This window comes from Alligator mississippiensis, chromosome 6, assembly GCF_030867095.1.
Source record: "Alligator mississippiensis isolate rAllMis1 chromosome 6, rAllMis1, whole genome shotgun sequence".
NCBI lineage: Eukaryota > Metazoa > Chordata > Crocodylia > Alligatoridae > Alligator > Alligator mississippiensis.
Genome location: NC_081829.1, coordinates 22,521,220 through 22,536,395, shown reverse-complemented (window position 1 = coordinate 22,536,395; position 15,176 = coordinate 22,521,220). Strand labels below are relative to the sequence as shown.

The window sequence follows — 15,176 nt, the reverse complement described above, 5'->3', positions numbered from 1 at the left end:
TAAGCAAATGCTTGTTGCTCATTTTTTTGCCCCTTAGAGCAGTTTCCATACTTAGTGAATCTTTATGAACACCATTTAGTACTCCAAAAAGTGTAGTGCCTTTAGAACAAAAAATACTTGAATGACACTAAAGTATGTTACTTTGCCAATATTAAAAAAAAAATGTTTAGCAGATCTGCTCCCTGAGGGTGTTCAGACATAAGTCCAATGACTTCATTACCAAAGACGGGCTACTGTTCTTTTTATTTGTTAGCTGTGCAAAACCAGAGCAACCATAAATTAGTGAACTGCATTCTGTTAATTCTGATGGGCTACCAACAGGTTTGTTTATACGTTTTTCAGTCAGATACATGAGCACAAACAGACACAGGGTGCAGGAGTCAGGATTTAAAGCACAATTTAAATATTATCAAACGTTTTATAAATCATTTTCTTGACTGCCAAAATCTGATTTCAGGATTCAGCATTTATTAAAACCTTTTAATACAGCTGATTCTCTCATTAATATTGCATCCAAGGCCTTGTGGGTTCTGTGTCCCTTCCCATATACCTAGGTGTACTGTCATTCCTTCCCTGACTTGAAACAACAAGATTTCTAGAATTTTGCACAGTATGTAACTTGTGATCGGTAAGGAAAAATAAAAAGAATGAAATAAATAGTTACTCTGAAAATATTAAAGTGAGCCAAAGTCACCAACAGATGGTTGTTTAACATTTAGATATGTTTAGAATGTAAGAAACATATCTAGTATATGTACAGGCAACCCCCGCTTAACGCTGTTTCACTTAGCACTATTTTGCTATAATGCTCATTTGAAACTAATACCTGATTTCACTTAGCACTCAGCAAGTTTTGTTATAACGCTTGTGGTCGCCATCTTGGGTCATTAAACAACAATTGCGGTCACTATCTCGGGTTGTCAAATACTTTTGGTTTCACTTAACACTCATTTAGCTTAATGCTTATTTTTTCAGGAACCAATTAAGAGCACTAAGCAGGGGTTGCCTGTACCTGTAAATCAAGGGTGTCAAACTCTGGTCCTAAAGGCTGGATGAATGACTCAAGGATTAGGCTCACAGACCCTTCCCCTCACTTCTACCCTAGTATACTGAATCCAGCACCCACTCCAGCCAGTCTGGGACCTGCGTTGCATGTGGCACAAATCCTGGAGTGGGTGGAAAAGGTACTGTGTGCAGAGCAGTCTGCTTGGGGACATGTAGCATAGATCACGGCCTGTACCACACACAGCACCATCTCTGGGAACCACTGCACATGGCACCCACTCCAGCCAGTCTGGGACCTTCACTGCACCACTGCACGTGAAGGTCCCAGACTGATATGTAGTGCGGGTTCCAGACTAGAGCAGGTACTGCAGATTCACATGTAGTACAGTTTGATCACAGTGGGTGCTGTATGCAGCATGGTGCCAGCTCTGGCCAGTCTGGAATCTGTGCTATACGGCCCAATTGCTCCAGGATCCATGCCACACATGCCAACCTGTATGGCACAGTCCTGGATCAGCCAGAGTGGGCACTGTATGCCTGGGCCCTGCCCATGGGAGTGGTCTGGCAGGCACCATGCTCCATGTGGTCTGTTTAGACCCAAGAGCAGCACTGAGAACCAGATCATGGGGCTCTGTGGGCCATAAGTTTGACACCTCTGCAATAAACCCCTAACTCTTAGTTTTCCTCTCCACTAAACTGTCTTCTAAATAGTTAGCCTTATTCATGTAAATTCAAAATGATAGTACTTTGACATTACCTGGCTACACATTTCCCTTTACAATAATGCCCTCTTTTTAAAATGCAGATAAATGAAAAAGAATATAATAAAATGCCAACAGTTTATTGAGTTCATTTCCCAATTGCCTTACCACGCAGACACAAAGTTTCCACTGCTATTTGGCTTGTATCCCACCAACAAACTTTGGTTTGAATGACCCTGACCACACAGAGGAAGTGGAGCCTAAGGGTCTGAACACTCATCAGAGTTATTTTCAGAACACTGCAGGGAAGTACTGTGAGCCTCAAGGAAATCACCTTTTACTTGTTGCCTCAGTTTCTTTGTCTATGAAATGCAGATAATACTAATAATCTTCAGAATCCTTTGGGAGGCTAAATTGGGTATTCTAATCTGCTTTGAAATGGAAAGAATTGTATTACTGTACTGGGGTCTAGTTCAAAATCATGCTAGTCAGAAATGTGTTTGAACATAGATTTTTCCCCACATGGTCCTATTGGGGCCTAACTGTGGTATGGACAAGAGGAAAAGATTTCGAGAATCAGTTTGCAACCCAAATAGGTCGTGTCTGCTTTGGATGGAAAAAATTGCTATAAAAAACCATACAGGATAGATGAGGCATAACTGCAGGGATGGGTTAAAGCTAAACAAAAGTCTAAATGTACCACTGCCAAATATATTGGTCTGGCAGCCGAGCCAACTACTCCCTAACTCCGATTTTTTTTTTTTAATTTGTTATAACAGTAGAGATTATCTAGTCTATGCCATCAGATGCTGTCGGGCTCTATGCTGATGCATTGCCTTTTTCCATTTCAGCCCATTCAGCCAACGTTGTGGTATTAAAATATAATCATTCTAATGGGCCTCCACTCTTTCATTGAGCTTTACTGTAGCGTATACCAGTTTTTCAGTTTTAATGTACAAAACATTTCTAGCCGTGAAGTTTTTTACAGCTTAAGATAAGTGATGTCTCATGGGACATTTCAGGATGGTGGCTACCCGGTGTGTTATGGGATTGCTGAAATGCAATAAATTCCTATGGTTAACAATTTAGTGGATTGTTTAAAAGTTACTATAACTCAGATTGTCTCTGTAAAGCAAGCATCTTCCTCCTACTGCTTAATTGTTCTGTAGGGTAAAATTTGTGTTGACAGAATTTCTCTTTGAGTACTTTATTCGATAGTTAAACATAGCTAGATATTGTTTCATATATAGAACAATTGTATTTTTTTCCAGACAAATCTTCAAACAGTTTTTAACAAACAGAGTGTTGAAAGATCCAAAACAAAGGCGATTTTTCAAATCCAATGATCTTTATGAACTTTTCACTCTGAGCAGCCCAGATGGGTCTCAAGGAACAGAAACTAGTGCTATTTTTGCAGGTATGAGAAATATTTTTCCTTAACTTGCACATGATTTTTATACAATGAGACCATTCAAAATGTTTAATTATTAAAATCAATTTCATACATATAACAGGTACTGGGTCAGATGTTCAAGCTCCAAAACGTCAATCAAAACGAAAATTTGCAAAGCCACCTGATAACGCTTCTGAAAGTGGTCTCCATCTTAAAGGACACATTTCATCTAAATACAGCAAGCCCTCATGTTCCCCCTCAACAGGACATCTAACTAATTCCTCTGAAGGAGCTGAGGCAGTTGGCAAAACCAAAGGAAACTCTGATACTTTTAACCCAAATTATGCTACAGAAGGTGACTCACAAGTACTTCATAATATGGATTCATTGGTTAACGGTGAAGACAAGAGTTTAGACACAGTTGACAGGTCTGTGTTACAGCCACTCCCAGGGAATGCTGGGACTCCAGAGAACCTTGGATTCATTAGTGAAGTTCATGGAGCACCTGGTGTAAGTATTGAGAGGGGAACCGACTGCTCACAGGAAAAGCAGAAAGCGGATTTTGAAGTTCGACAGTTAGGTAGTAATCATTGTAAATGCACCTCAAAAACAAAACACAGCGTAGATATGCTGGCACGTGAGGGCTGCAAGAATAACCAAAAGAAGCCAAAAAATAAAAAAGATGCCAGATTTGAAGGGGAACGTATCTCACATCTAGTAAAACAAAAACAATACAGGAAAGAGGACAATGAAGAGAAGGAGGATGATCAAAAGAAGAATGATGATTATGTCTTGGAGAAACTTTTCAAAAAGTCAGGTAACCTTTTTATTCATTTGTACAATGCCAGTTTAAGAAACGTACATAAAATCTACATTAGTGGGTTGTTGTCATTTTGAGTGCTAGTAACTCTAATCCAATAGAGGGTACACAGTAGCCAATTCGATTTGGAGGAGATTCGGCCTGATTCAGCAGCCAAATCTCCAAATCAAACCGGGAAAACCATTAAAAGGTCTGAATTGATTCGGAAGCCTCCAAATCAGTTTGGAGAAATTTGGAGATTTGGCCTCAGACTATACAGGCAGCAGTCCTTAGTGACACTGGACACAGCTGCTTCCAGCTGGTCTTTTGTGATGGGCAGAGTGGGGGAGGGAAGGGGCATAGAGGGGGTGGGGACAAATCAACACACCCACAGCAGGGGAAGGATTGGGGCTAGAACAAGCTGCCCAGCCAGGACGGAGGGCACAGGACCTTGGGGAGGGGGGCTCCCACCGCTGCGCGCTGCCTGTCCAAGAGCTGCTCTTCCAATGACTCCTCTGGCGGCTCTCGCCATTGTTCCAGGAGGGCATGGGAGCAGGTGTTGCCCCTGGATTTGTTTGGGGTGAGCTGGGCCGGGCTGCCCTCCGGGAGGCTAGCCTCAGTTGCCTACCACTGGGCTGCACTTCATGGGGCAGGTGGAGCCAGGACTGTGCTCCAGGCAGCTAGCCCCAGCTGCAGCCCGGAGTGCAGCCCTGGTTCCGCCTGCCCCACAGAGTACAGCCCAGCAGCAGGGGCTTGCTGCCCAGAACGGAGCCCTGGCTTCGCCCACCCTGCAGAGCACAGTGGAGCGGGATCTAGTGGAGGCTGCAGCCAACCTAAAATTCCCCGTAGCCCCTGTGCCAGCCCCACCCTGATCCGGGTGCTTGTGCTCACCTCCATGCCCTGCCGCTGTTCGCCCAGTTGGGGTGGGGCAAAGCCACAGTTTGTCCAGGTGGTGTAGGGAGGCTGGAGCAGCACTGTGCACCGTTTGCCTGAGGCAGCACAGCGGCACCATCCCGCAGCTCCCTGCCCCAGCTGGACAAGTGGCAGGAGGTCATAGCCCCTGCTCCCTGCACTTTCCAGACAGACGGGGGAGTGCAGCCAAGCCCGTCCCAACCCACCCCGTGCAAATCTGGGGGCGCACATCTGCTCCCATGCCCTCTCAGACTGGCGGCAAGAGCCACCAGAGGCGTCACTGGAAGAGGAGCTCCCGGACCAGCAGCACACAGCGGCATGCAGTGGCAGGAGCTCCCCTCCCCAAGTCCCACACCCTCCCCCCCCCCCCCCGCCCCAGCTGGGCAGCTTGTCCCAGTCCCAATCCCTCCCTCACTGTAGGGCATTGATTTGCCCCCCCCACACACACCCCCCTTCCCTTCCCCCTCCGCCCACCACAACAGATTTACCAGCTGGAGGCCACTGTGTCCAACGTCATCAAAGACTGTTTTCTCTATAGTCTATGGCCGAATCTTTGGATCCAAATCAGCCAAATCAAATCAGGACAGTGATTCGAATCACCGAATCAAATCACTGTACCTCCAAATCGGCTGAATCTGAATCTGAAGCAAATACTTGCTGCTTTGCACAGGCTTAATAAATAGGACAGCAGTATTCATGAGCTCTGATGTTCTAAAGTTCCTGCTTAATCAAGAATAGTATCCTTCAAATTGACAAGATGAATTAGTGCGTGCTCAGAAATACAGCCAAACTAATGGTACCTGGGAGAAGTATAAATGCATGAATTTTGACTCCAACAGCACTAGAAATATTTTATTCCCAATAGTATTTCAATTCACTTAGAGATCTATTTCATTTCAAGTGACTATAGTGAACTGTTTAACATGTCTACCATATATAAAAATGGATAAGGTTGAAAAAAACAACTAGCTGTTTCTTCCTTGTATGCATCTCATTAGGAGTACACAGTGTTATGAAGCATGATGTTATTATGGAAGCTTCCAGTCCAGATTACGTGCTAATGGAAGCCGAAGCAAACCGAGTGGCCCAGGATGCCTTAAGAGCCTTAAAGATCTCCCGACAGCGATGTTTAGGAGCAGCTTTTGGTGTGCCAACCTGGACAGGCAGCAGTGGTCTATCTGGTGCCCCATCAGGAATAAAGTAAAATTTAGTTTCCACATTTTTTGCGATCTTTAATAGTGGGGGTTTAATAGGTTGGTTTTGTACTGGCTAATGTGTGCTGGATTTGCATCAAAAACTTTTAAAATATTTACTAGATGAACTATAATCAGATTTGTCAGATTGCCTAGAAGTATTAATTTTGTTTAACATTTTCAAGTCAATTTTTCAAGACTTTCTTTTCAAGTGACTTAGACACTTAGAAAAGACATTTTCAAGTGGGGCTTCAGTTCCCAGATCCTTTAAATGTTTTTGAAAATTTTCCCACATCACAGAGTAGAGATGAGAATAAAATTAGAATTACTCAGGGGTCGCTATAAATTCATGTTTAGCCTGTGAGTATACTGCTTTCATATTGTTAATCCCTCAAGCTAAGTAGTTAAATGAGAGACCTTCAAGAAGCATGTAGGAACTCCAGTATGTATTTATGGAGTTTACCAAGTGAAATCCTTTGGTCTGTCTTGGGTCTGTTCTGAAAACTTGAGGAGGACATAGGTGGTTTTCAGTGGTGACACATAGGGGGTGCATGTGCACCCTGTGAGAGCACTGATGCACCTCCTGACAGGCAGCGCTCCCCACTTAGGTGATGCTCGCCCCTGCAAGCACCGGCCAGGGAGTGGAAGCACCAGATGAAGTGCCGATGGCACTTCCGGGAGCACCGCTCATGCTCCCCGGTCGGCAAGATCAGCCGCAGGGGGGACCCCTCTCCCCGGTCAGCGAGATCAACTGTGGGGGGGGCACATGCCCCCCCTGACTCAGGTGGCACCAGTTGCCTACGGTGGTTTTGTACCATCTTTCATAGGCACAAGTAGGGGCAAGTTTAAGAACTATCATAAGCAGGGATCCTGGTTTTCCCTGATTAAAAAAAAAAATTAATAATCACAAATTCTCTGAGGAAAAACCCCAAAATCCATGAATAAAATTAAAGCCCCCCCCCCCCCCAGCCCTGCTGCTACCCCTCACTTCCCCCACAAGAGCCCCCCACAAACAGAGGTACAGACACACACTCCAACAGGTAAGTATGTAGGGGAAAGGGAAGGGGCTGGGAGGGGCCAGATCGAGAGTGGGGGGGAGTGTGTGTGTCTGCCCACTCCAAGGAGCAGGGCCAGAGAAGGCAAGGGCAGCAGTGCCCCTCTGTGAGACACACACAAGCCACCTGGCCGGCCAGAGGAGGCGGGGTGTGGCTCACATGTGGCAGCCACCACCACTGCTGCTCCCTGCTTGCCTGTGGAGTCGTGCAGCCGACCGCAAGAAGGCAGTGCGAGGCACAGCAGTGGTGGCGGCAGAGCAGTGGCTCCGCAGGAAAGCAACACAGGACAGTGGTGCCCCTCTGCCGACTGGGCGGCTTGTGTGCAGCCCACAGGGGGGTATTGCTACCCTGCGCAGCTTACCTAGAGCTGTGTAGCTGCAGAGCTGTGCCTGTGAAGCCATGTGGCCGGCCACAGGAAGGCAGCGTGGGGTGCGGCAGTAGTGGTGGCAGTGCAGTTTTGGCCACTGTGCCATGCACAAGGGCCCCCCCAGCCCTGGCGCAGCCGTGCCCTGTGCTGCCTTGCCACAGCTGGCTGCACAGCTCTGCAGACAAGCGGCACAGAAGCAGCAGGTGGGTGGTGGTGCTGGCCACTCCAGGGCTTCCCCCAACACCTGCTCCCTGCCAGAGTGCCCAGCCGACTGCATGTGGACCGCGAGTGGCGCTATCAGTCCTTAAGGGAAGCTGCACGGGGAGGCACCAAGCCTGGTCGGACCAGTAGCACCGCTTATAGTCCATGCGCAGCTGGCTAGGCACTCTAGTGCTTCCCCCAACACCTCCCCACTTCCTCAGCCCCAAGCCAGCTTCCCCCCCACCCGGCCATGCGTCACAACCCCCAGCCTCCCGGAAGCCCCACATACCTAACTTTACAGGCTCCAGGAGTGAATAGCGAGCCTGAGCTGAGCGTTGAGACTGACAAAAAGCCTCAGGCATCCCACCCCCCAGGCAGGGCTGGGGGTTTCCCACCCTTTTTGCAGTCAGCTCTTGCAGGCTGGAACTCTGCATGCCTGCAGAGCTCTTTGCAAAAGCAGGGGATCTGTGGCTTTCTCTGCTAAATGGTAAAATCTGTGTCTTATCTGATAAAAATGGGAAATCCATGGCTTTCTCCATTTTTTCCATGGGAAATGGAAAATCCAGATCCCTGATCATAAGTTAGAAGGAAAAGGCTCCTAGGAGCTGATGTGCTTTCTCAAGGTTTCTAGTGTGCTATACCCCTTCCATGCCCCAAGCACATTAGATTGCAGTATGAAACCAATACAAGTAGCCTAGAGCAGGACTATCCAACTGGTGGCCTCTGGACTGCATACAACCCATAAGGGGTTAATGTGCAACCTCATGGGTTCTCTAGGTTCCCCCTCATCCCCTGGCTTTCACTTACTGTGGGCCCAAGAGGCAAGGTGACTACAGCCCCTGGTACTGGAGGAGTCTGCAGCACAATGCAGCAAAGAAGCTGTAGTGGGAGCTGCCTGTGCACCTGGTGCAGGAGGTACAGGGACATGCAGTGTAATAGTTGCCCACATGGGCAGTGCAGCAGTGGTAGCAGGGCTGCCCATGTGTGCAATGCAGCAGGAGGGGAGAAGTGGCTTGTCCAGCCCCCAGACACTTAGAAGTTGGACAACTCTAGCCTAGAGTGACTAACTCGGCTTTTTGCATCCATTACACAACAAGAATTTGGTGTAGAGGATGGAGTGGGCACCTGGACTTTCCTATCCATCCTTGAATGGGGCATACAACCAGTGTCCTCTGTATTTAAGGTCATTAAGGGTTGCACAGCACTCTAGAAATCAGCCTAGGTTTCAAATTACATTCTGCTAATTTGAACTCATTTTGTAGCTTCACAGGTTTCTGGTAGTTTTTACTTCCTGTCTTAACCTGTTGGGTGGGGTTGCTGTGTTTAATTGCTATCAGATTTTACCTGAGACTTGACCAATGTTTGTGGAGTACTTTGGGTTGAAAGGCCTATATAAATAAATTGTTGCATGTCTTGTGGTACTGTTTCCTACTGCTCTCAAGCCTTTGATAGTAGCAATTCCATCCTAAAGTCTGTAGATGCTAAGAAATTCTTACAGATGATTGAGAAGTGGCAGTATTCAGGGAAGGTTCTTAGAGCCCTTATAACAGTAATAAAACTTTTGTTATGCCTTTTTAGGGGGATTTTGTAATGCAGGGGTATACAACTCAAACTCTTAGTGCCACTTGAAAAGTGCACTTTCCACTGGAGGGCCCTCACTTGTGGGAACTGTTCTGATCAGCTATATGCTCTCAGCACATTTCTAAGCTCAATAGTACACATGCAGTCTCATACACAGGTGAATGAATCATTGTGCAGGAAAGATGGAGAACTTGCTGTTTTGCTTTTCAAATTTTTTTTTGTTTAACATACTATTTTAATAAAAAATTATGGCAAGCCACTGAGGTTGCACTGGCAAACTGCATGTTATAGATACCTCTGTCATAATGAATTTTTGCTTGTTTTTAGGAGTAGGTTTGGCCAAAAGAAAAATCCTATGCTACAAGACCCATCTCCTGGAAAGAAATGCAAGGTAAGGCACGCACCTGGGAACCTCGCTTTCAGTAACCCATGCAAGTAAAACCGCTTAGCTTTAGCTTTTCAGCATGTATGTCTCAGAAACAGTTGTCATTATTCAATATCAGTGACAGCCAAATTTTTTGGTAGGTGTGGTACACGTTAAGCCCAACACCCTCCCTAAGTGCCAATTCAGTCCCCTTTCCCCATCCAATCTGCTGCTCTGCCTTCTGCTCCCTGCCTTTTGTTTCCTGCCTCATTTACCTTTTTGATATCTGCTGCCTCTATTATTTGCCACTGTGCTGCCTGCCCCCTCCCTGATCTGCTGTTTGCCACACACAGGTTGGCCACCCCTGGTCTTATGCAGAATTCCAATAAGTTTGAAAAGTCTTCAAGTATGCCTAAATAATTTCCTCCCCACCCCCCAAAAATGTAGCATCAAAACAAATCTATTTCAAATGAAATTGTTTTTGGCCCCTACTACATGTTACATATATTACACAGTTAACTGGTGAATCACACAATAAATTCAAACTGACCATACATGCAAAGTAATTATTACATGATAAAAATGACTATCCAGCTATAAAAAGAGCCAACCAGTTATAAATTAGTGCTTGAAAGTGTGTAACAGTTTTTATAGCTGGTTTCTATCCGTCACTAGTTTGAATGTGTAGCAAGGCCCTTGGATTCATCATGTTCTATTCACTTTCATTTGAGACCCAGAGATCTTTGTAGTTTCCTAGTTACTGAAAAACAGAATTGAGCTAAGATAACAATGTATTGATTCTGGTGTATATTGCTTCATGTAGATGTCTTCTACAGTTCTTTGTTAGTTTTTTTAATTTACATGGCAGGGAGATTTAATTATGAAAGTTGAGTGAATTTCAAAATCCATCTTTTTCTAAACTGTGTTTCTTTGCAGGAGGTTGATAATATAAAGAAAGAGAATATAAAGAAGAGCATTTCCAGCATGCATTTTGATGGGAAAACGGAAGCAGGAGAGTCATCATATAGTGTACTAGATTCATCATCTTTGTTAGCTAAGATGAGGGCTAGGAACCACCTTATATTACCTCAGAGGACAGAGAATGCAGGCGTTGAAAATCATCAGCAAGCTTCTGCTCCTCTTCCAGCCTCAACAGAGCATGACGACTTGCTAGTGGATGTTCGAAACTTTATTGCATTCCAGGCTTGTGTAGATGGACAGGCCAGTACTCGGGAGATACTGGAGGCATTTGAGTCCAAGTTATCATCAGCACAGTCTTGTGTCTTTCGAGAACTTCTGAGAAATCTTTGTATTTTCCACAGAAGTCCAAATGGTGAAGGTATTTGGAAACTAAAGCCAGATTTCCGCTGACTCTTTGGTCAGGGGTCCACCTGTGTGTAAGCCAAGACTGTTTCCAAGGATTTTGTATTCATCTTTTAAAAGGAGGGATTTTATTTAGTTTAATATTTTAATTGCTAACTTGCACAGCATGGTGCCACACTTAAAAATCTGCCTCAGTGAAGAGGCTTAATGACAGATTTCTTCTTTATACTATTTATATGAAAGTGTTACCTACCTCACAGTTAAAACAATACAAAAAGCAGCATCTTTATTTTTAAAGAATCTGAATATAAATGCACTGGGGAACATACTAACTTCTTATTGTAGTAAGAACCATGGATATTGTCATATTTTAGCCAATTTATGTGAGATTCAATGAGTTATTCTGTCTTTTATATTCTGTACATTACTTGAATGGTCATATGGAGACACAGCATGCTGCCAAACAGATATTAATAATGAATGGGTAAGGTAGTATGTGAAAGTAATTTCTTTGTACCGATATCAAGAAATCATTGTAAGGGAATAAGGGGATTTGCTTGTTGGGGTGTGCTGGCAAAATCAGATGCAATTAATGTATGAAATTTGACATGTATCAGTAATTAACCTGGGGAAAAACTTACTGCCATAAAAGTTTAATTGCAATAATAGAGAGCCTGGCACAGCATCTGCATGACTCGGGAGAGACTGGTAATGGGTTATAAAAGAACGCTTTTATCCATTCAAATCCAGCCTCAGCCCCTTCACATTTAACTGCTATAATACTTACTACCATAGAAGTCAATTAAGATGTTAGTGAAAAGCCTGTCTGGTAATGAAGTTTGGTTCATATTGGTTTATTGTGGTTCTTGTTTCCATTAACATAAAAACTTACCATAGTTGGCACTAACTGTTACCTGTTTTCAGTCTCAAGAAAGTCTAAGAAGTGAATTGGCTATGGAGGTCGTGCTATCATTTATCATTACGCCTGTAGGTACAATCAGTACAGGTAAAAGTTGAGGAATATTTTGGGTATCATATTGTTCCTGTTCTGTAGATAAAAAAAAATCTTAAGTCTCCATGGCTACCAGGCCAGCAATAAATGAGTTTGAGGTTTAAAAAAAAATGTACTAATTGTAGTAAAGCTAACTTTTATACTGAGCAGTGCCTGCTTGCATCTGTTCTCAAAGTGCCAGTGGGCTAAATAGAAAAAGTCTTAGTGGAAAACTTGCAAGAATGCCATTTTGTCATTGAGAGCTGTCAGTTCCTTGCAGCAGCAGTGGCAAGTTTAATGTATAAATTAAACAAAAAATGGCCACATGCCACCAATGACTTCCTTCTCCCTGTTGCTATACCAAAGCTGATCAGCTGTAGAGCTTTGTTTGCATTTATTAACAATAAGCAATTTCTATTCTATTTCCCAATAACATACAAAAACAAACCAAGCATAAGGGTGAGTGGTGAAGTAAAAATAAAAACTTCTTTTCTTGCTCTGGAACAAGTAGAAAAATAGCCCTTGAGCTTTTTCCAAGTCCTCTGCTTACATTTTACCTGGAAGAAGTTTTAAAAAATAAAAAGTCATTTTTTTGTTTGGAACAGTTCAGAAATTAAATGTAAACTTCTTGACTGCAGCAAAAATGTGAATGTGACTTCTAAATTTCAGAATTCAGGTGCCCTAATTTGAATACTTTCAGTCTTTAAGGCATATTCCCACTTCTAGAAAAATAGAAGTTTGTAGTTTTCTCATCTCGTTTGGCTTTTTTTTTTTGATGAACATGGACCTGTACATAACTTTAACTCTTCAGCCTTTATAAGCTTAATAAAATGTCAGTAGAATGAAACAAACACCTCTTAGATGAGTGCTTTATCTCCAGTCTTTTTTTTTTGCTGTTAGGTAATCTTTTCAAGCCTGAACTTATGTTCTGCATATATTCAAATTAAGAATTGTAATGGTTTTTCATGTCAATTGAAAGTGAAAAATCCTACCATTCTAAGTTTCTTTCTAACTGTTAATTTGAGGAAGATTTTTAAAGATTGAATAAGCATTTTCTGAAACACTGTCCTGTCCATTTTGGCCAAGGGGACAGAACAAGGAACAATGTTCCTAAATTGCAAAAAGGGAAATTTACGTGGAACATTAGGAAGAACTTTCTCATAATTAGATGGGTTAAGCATTGGTACAGCCTTCCTAGAGGGGTTGTGGAAGTTTAAGAGCAAGATAGATAAATATTTGTCTTGGATGGTTTAGACAAGGATGATCCCGCCTTGATCAGAGGTAGTACTAGATCACCTCTTGAGGTCTTTCTCAAGCACTACTTTTCTATCATTCTATAAAAAGTCAGAGACGTTCAATTTTGAAAAATAACTTTAGGCACTAAACCCACCTCTACATCTTACAGCTATTGTGCAATTAACTGGTTAATTGTGGAATTAAACCAAGACCAGCTACACATGCAAAATACCTATCGTACCATAAAAAGGTCAAACCAGTTATAAAGATAGACCTCAAAAATGCATGCTAATTGCATAGCTGATTGCTATCCAGCTTTAATTTGCATGTGTAGCAGGGTTTCCCCTGCAGATGGGGACCCAGTAAGCTGATGGGGCTCCCAGCCACTGGGGTGCATCATGCCCATCTGAGATCCTGCAGCTGAGGAGACTCTAAGCTCCTGCAGTGCCTGGCAGCTGTGGGACTCTGGGTCCTGCCAACCGTAGGGTGAACCTGCAATTTCCCAGCCCTGGGGGGCTCCACACATCCCCATGGCTGGGAGACTGCAACAGCTGCTGTCTGCCACCTGCAGGTGCACTCCACACACCGCATGGCTGGGAATTCACAGCAGCTGTGATCTCCCACCCACAAAGGGGGGTGGGGCACTCCACAGTTGCTGGGGTTAAGAGTCCCATTAGCTGATGGGACTCTCAGTCCTGGCTGCATGTAGGGGACAGGTGGGGCTGAGAGTTCTGTCAGCTGCAAGAATTTGCTATTTGCTGGTACAACAGGACCCCAGGATGGTGCTGCATGTTGCTGGCAGTGGGCCACATGGCACCAGTGCAGCTTGTACAGTGCAGGGAATCCTGCAGAGGTGGTCACCCCTCAGTATGTGGCCCTGCCTTTTGTGGCACAGGGGCTGCACACCAGCACTATGTGCAAGCCCTGGGTGTGTCAAAGTTGAATAGCCTTGCCTGATTTAGCTTAATGCACATTCAAAACCATCTCTTCCATACATAGAGTTATTCTGGAGTGGCCAATTCCAGACTAATACCATGCATAGATAAGCACTTACATTCCTCTTTTGAAAATGTGGCTTAGAGATCTAAACGTACATAGGCTGTGTACATAAACGTCCCTTTTGAGGCAGGATTGTGCTGGGGTCAAAAGCATGGCTCAATAGATATCGACCTTCCAAATTGTATTGCTCGACCTCTGCCAGTAGGTGGTGAGCAAGAGTACACAGCCTGGCCAGCTTATCCCAGGAATGACTCACAATAATCCACACGTGTCCATGTTCCAGAAAAAGTCATTGGCATATTTTATCCCACAAACTTCAGAGGGACTTGAAATAGAACAACAGACTTGTATGTTTGTAGGATCCCAGGACAAATACAATGTCAATTTACAGCCTTAGAGAAATTCAGCATATACCCACATTTTCAGTTTAAGAACATAAGTGCCATATTGAGTCGGAGCAGTGGTCCATCTAGCCCAGTATCTTCGGCAACAGTCGATACTTTAGAGGGAGAGCACTGAACAGGATATATCTAGGGCAGTAGTGCCCAACCGTCTGGCCCTGAACACCACATAAGTGGCACAAGGCCAGTCCACAGGCAGAATCCCATGTGTGGTTGGTACGTAGGCTCGGTCTATTCGTGTGACCCTGTGTACTGGTCTGATTCCATGCACCCAGATCTGGCACTGCCCATGCACAGGACCATGTTATCTAGCCTGCAAGGCTCCCCACGGGTCCACAAATTCGGTGGCAGGAAGCAGCAATTGAGGCTGCTACCACTGCTGACAAATTTTTGCATCAATGGATAGCCTGGCAAGTTGGTTAACTCAAAGGTTGAGCACCACTGATCTACAGAGATGTGTCTCGTGTTCATTACCAGGGATCCGGGTTTTCCATTTCCCATGTATAAAGCGAGTAAACCGTGGATTTTGCCTTTTACCAGAGGCAAACGCATATTTCTCATTTTACCAGAGAAACCCGCGGAATTTGCCATTTTGCAGTGAGCTCTCTGCAGGCTAGGAGGGAGTGGGAGGAAGGCGGAAAGACAGGGAGCGCCA

General features: G+C 44.4%; 1 protein-coding gene across 2 annotated transcripts in view; it reads left to right on the top strand.

Moving 5' to 3' along the window:
* ERCC6 (ERCC excision repair 6, chromatin remodeling factor) overlaps nucleotides 1-12,736 on the top strand; it is a 79,001-nt gene extending 66,265 nt beyond the window's left edge. For both annotated transcript variants that reach the window (XM_019499447.2, XM_014605075.3), the window contains 5 exons: nucleotides 2,978-3,123; nucleotides 3,221-3,916; nucleotides 5,809-6,010; nucleotides 9,535-9,598; nucleotides 10,508-12,736. In XM_019499447.2, the coding sequence (XP_019354992.2) occupies nucleotides 2,978-3,123; nucleotides 3,221-3,916; nucleotides 5,809-6,010; nucleotides 9,535-9,598; nucleotides 10,508-10,942 (1,543 nt within the window). In that variant the 3' untranslated portion in view covers nucleotides 10,943-12,736. The remainder of the gene's footprint in view (nucleotides 1-2,977; nucleotides 3,124-3,220; nucleotides 3,917-5,808; nucleotides 6,011-9,534; nucleotides 9,599-10,507) is intronic.
* Nucleotides 12,737-15,176: the final 2,440 nt, after the last annotated feature.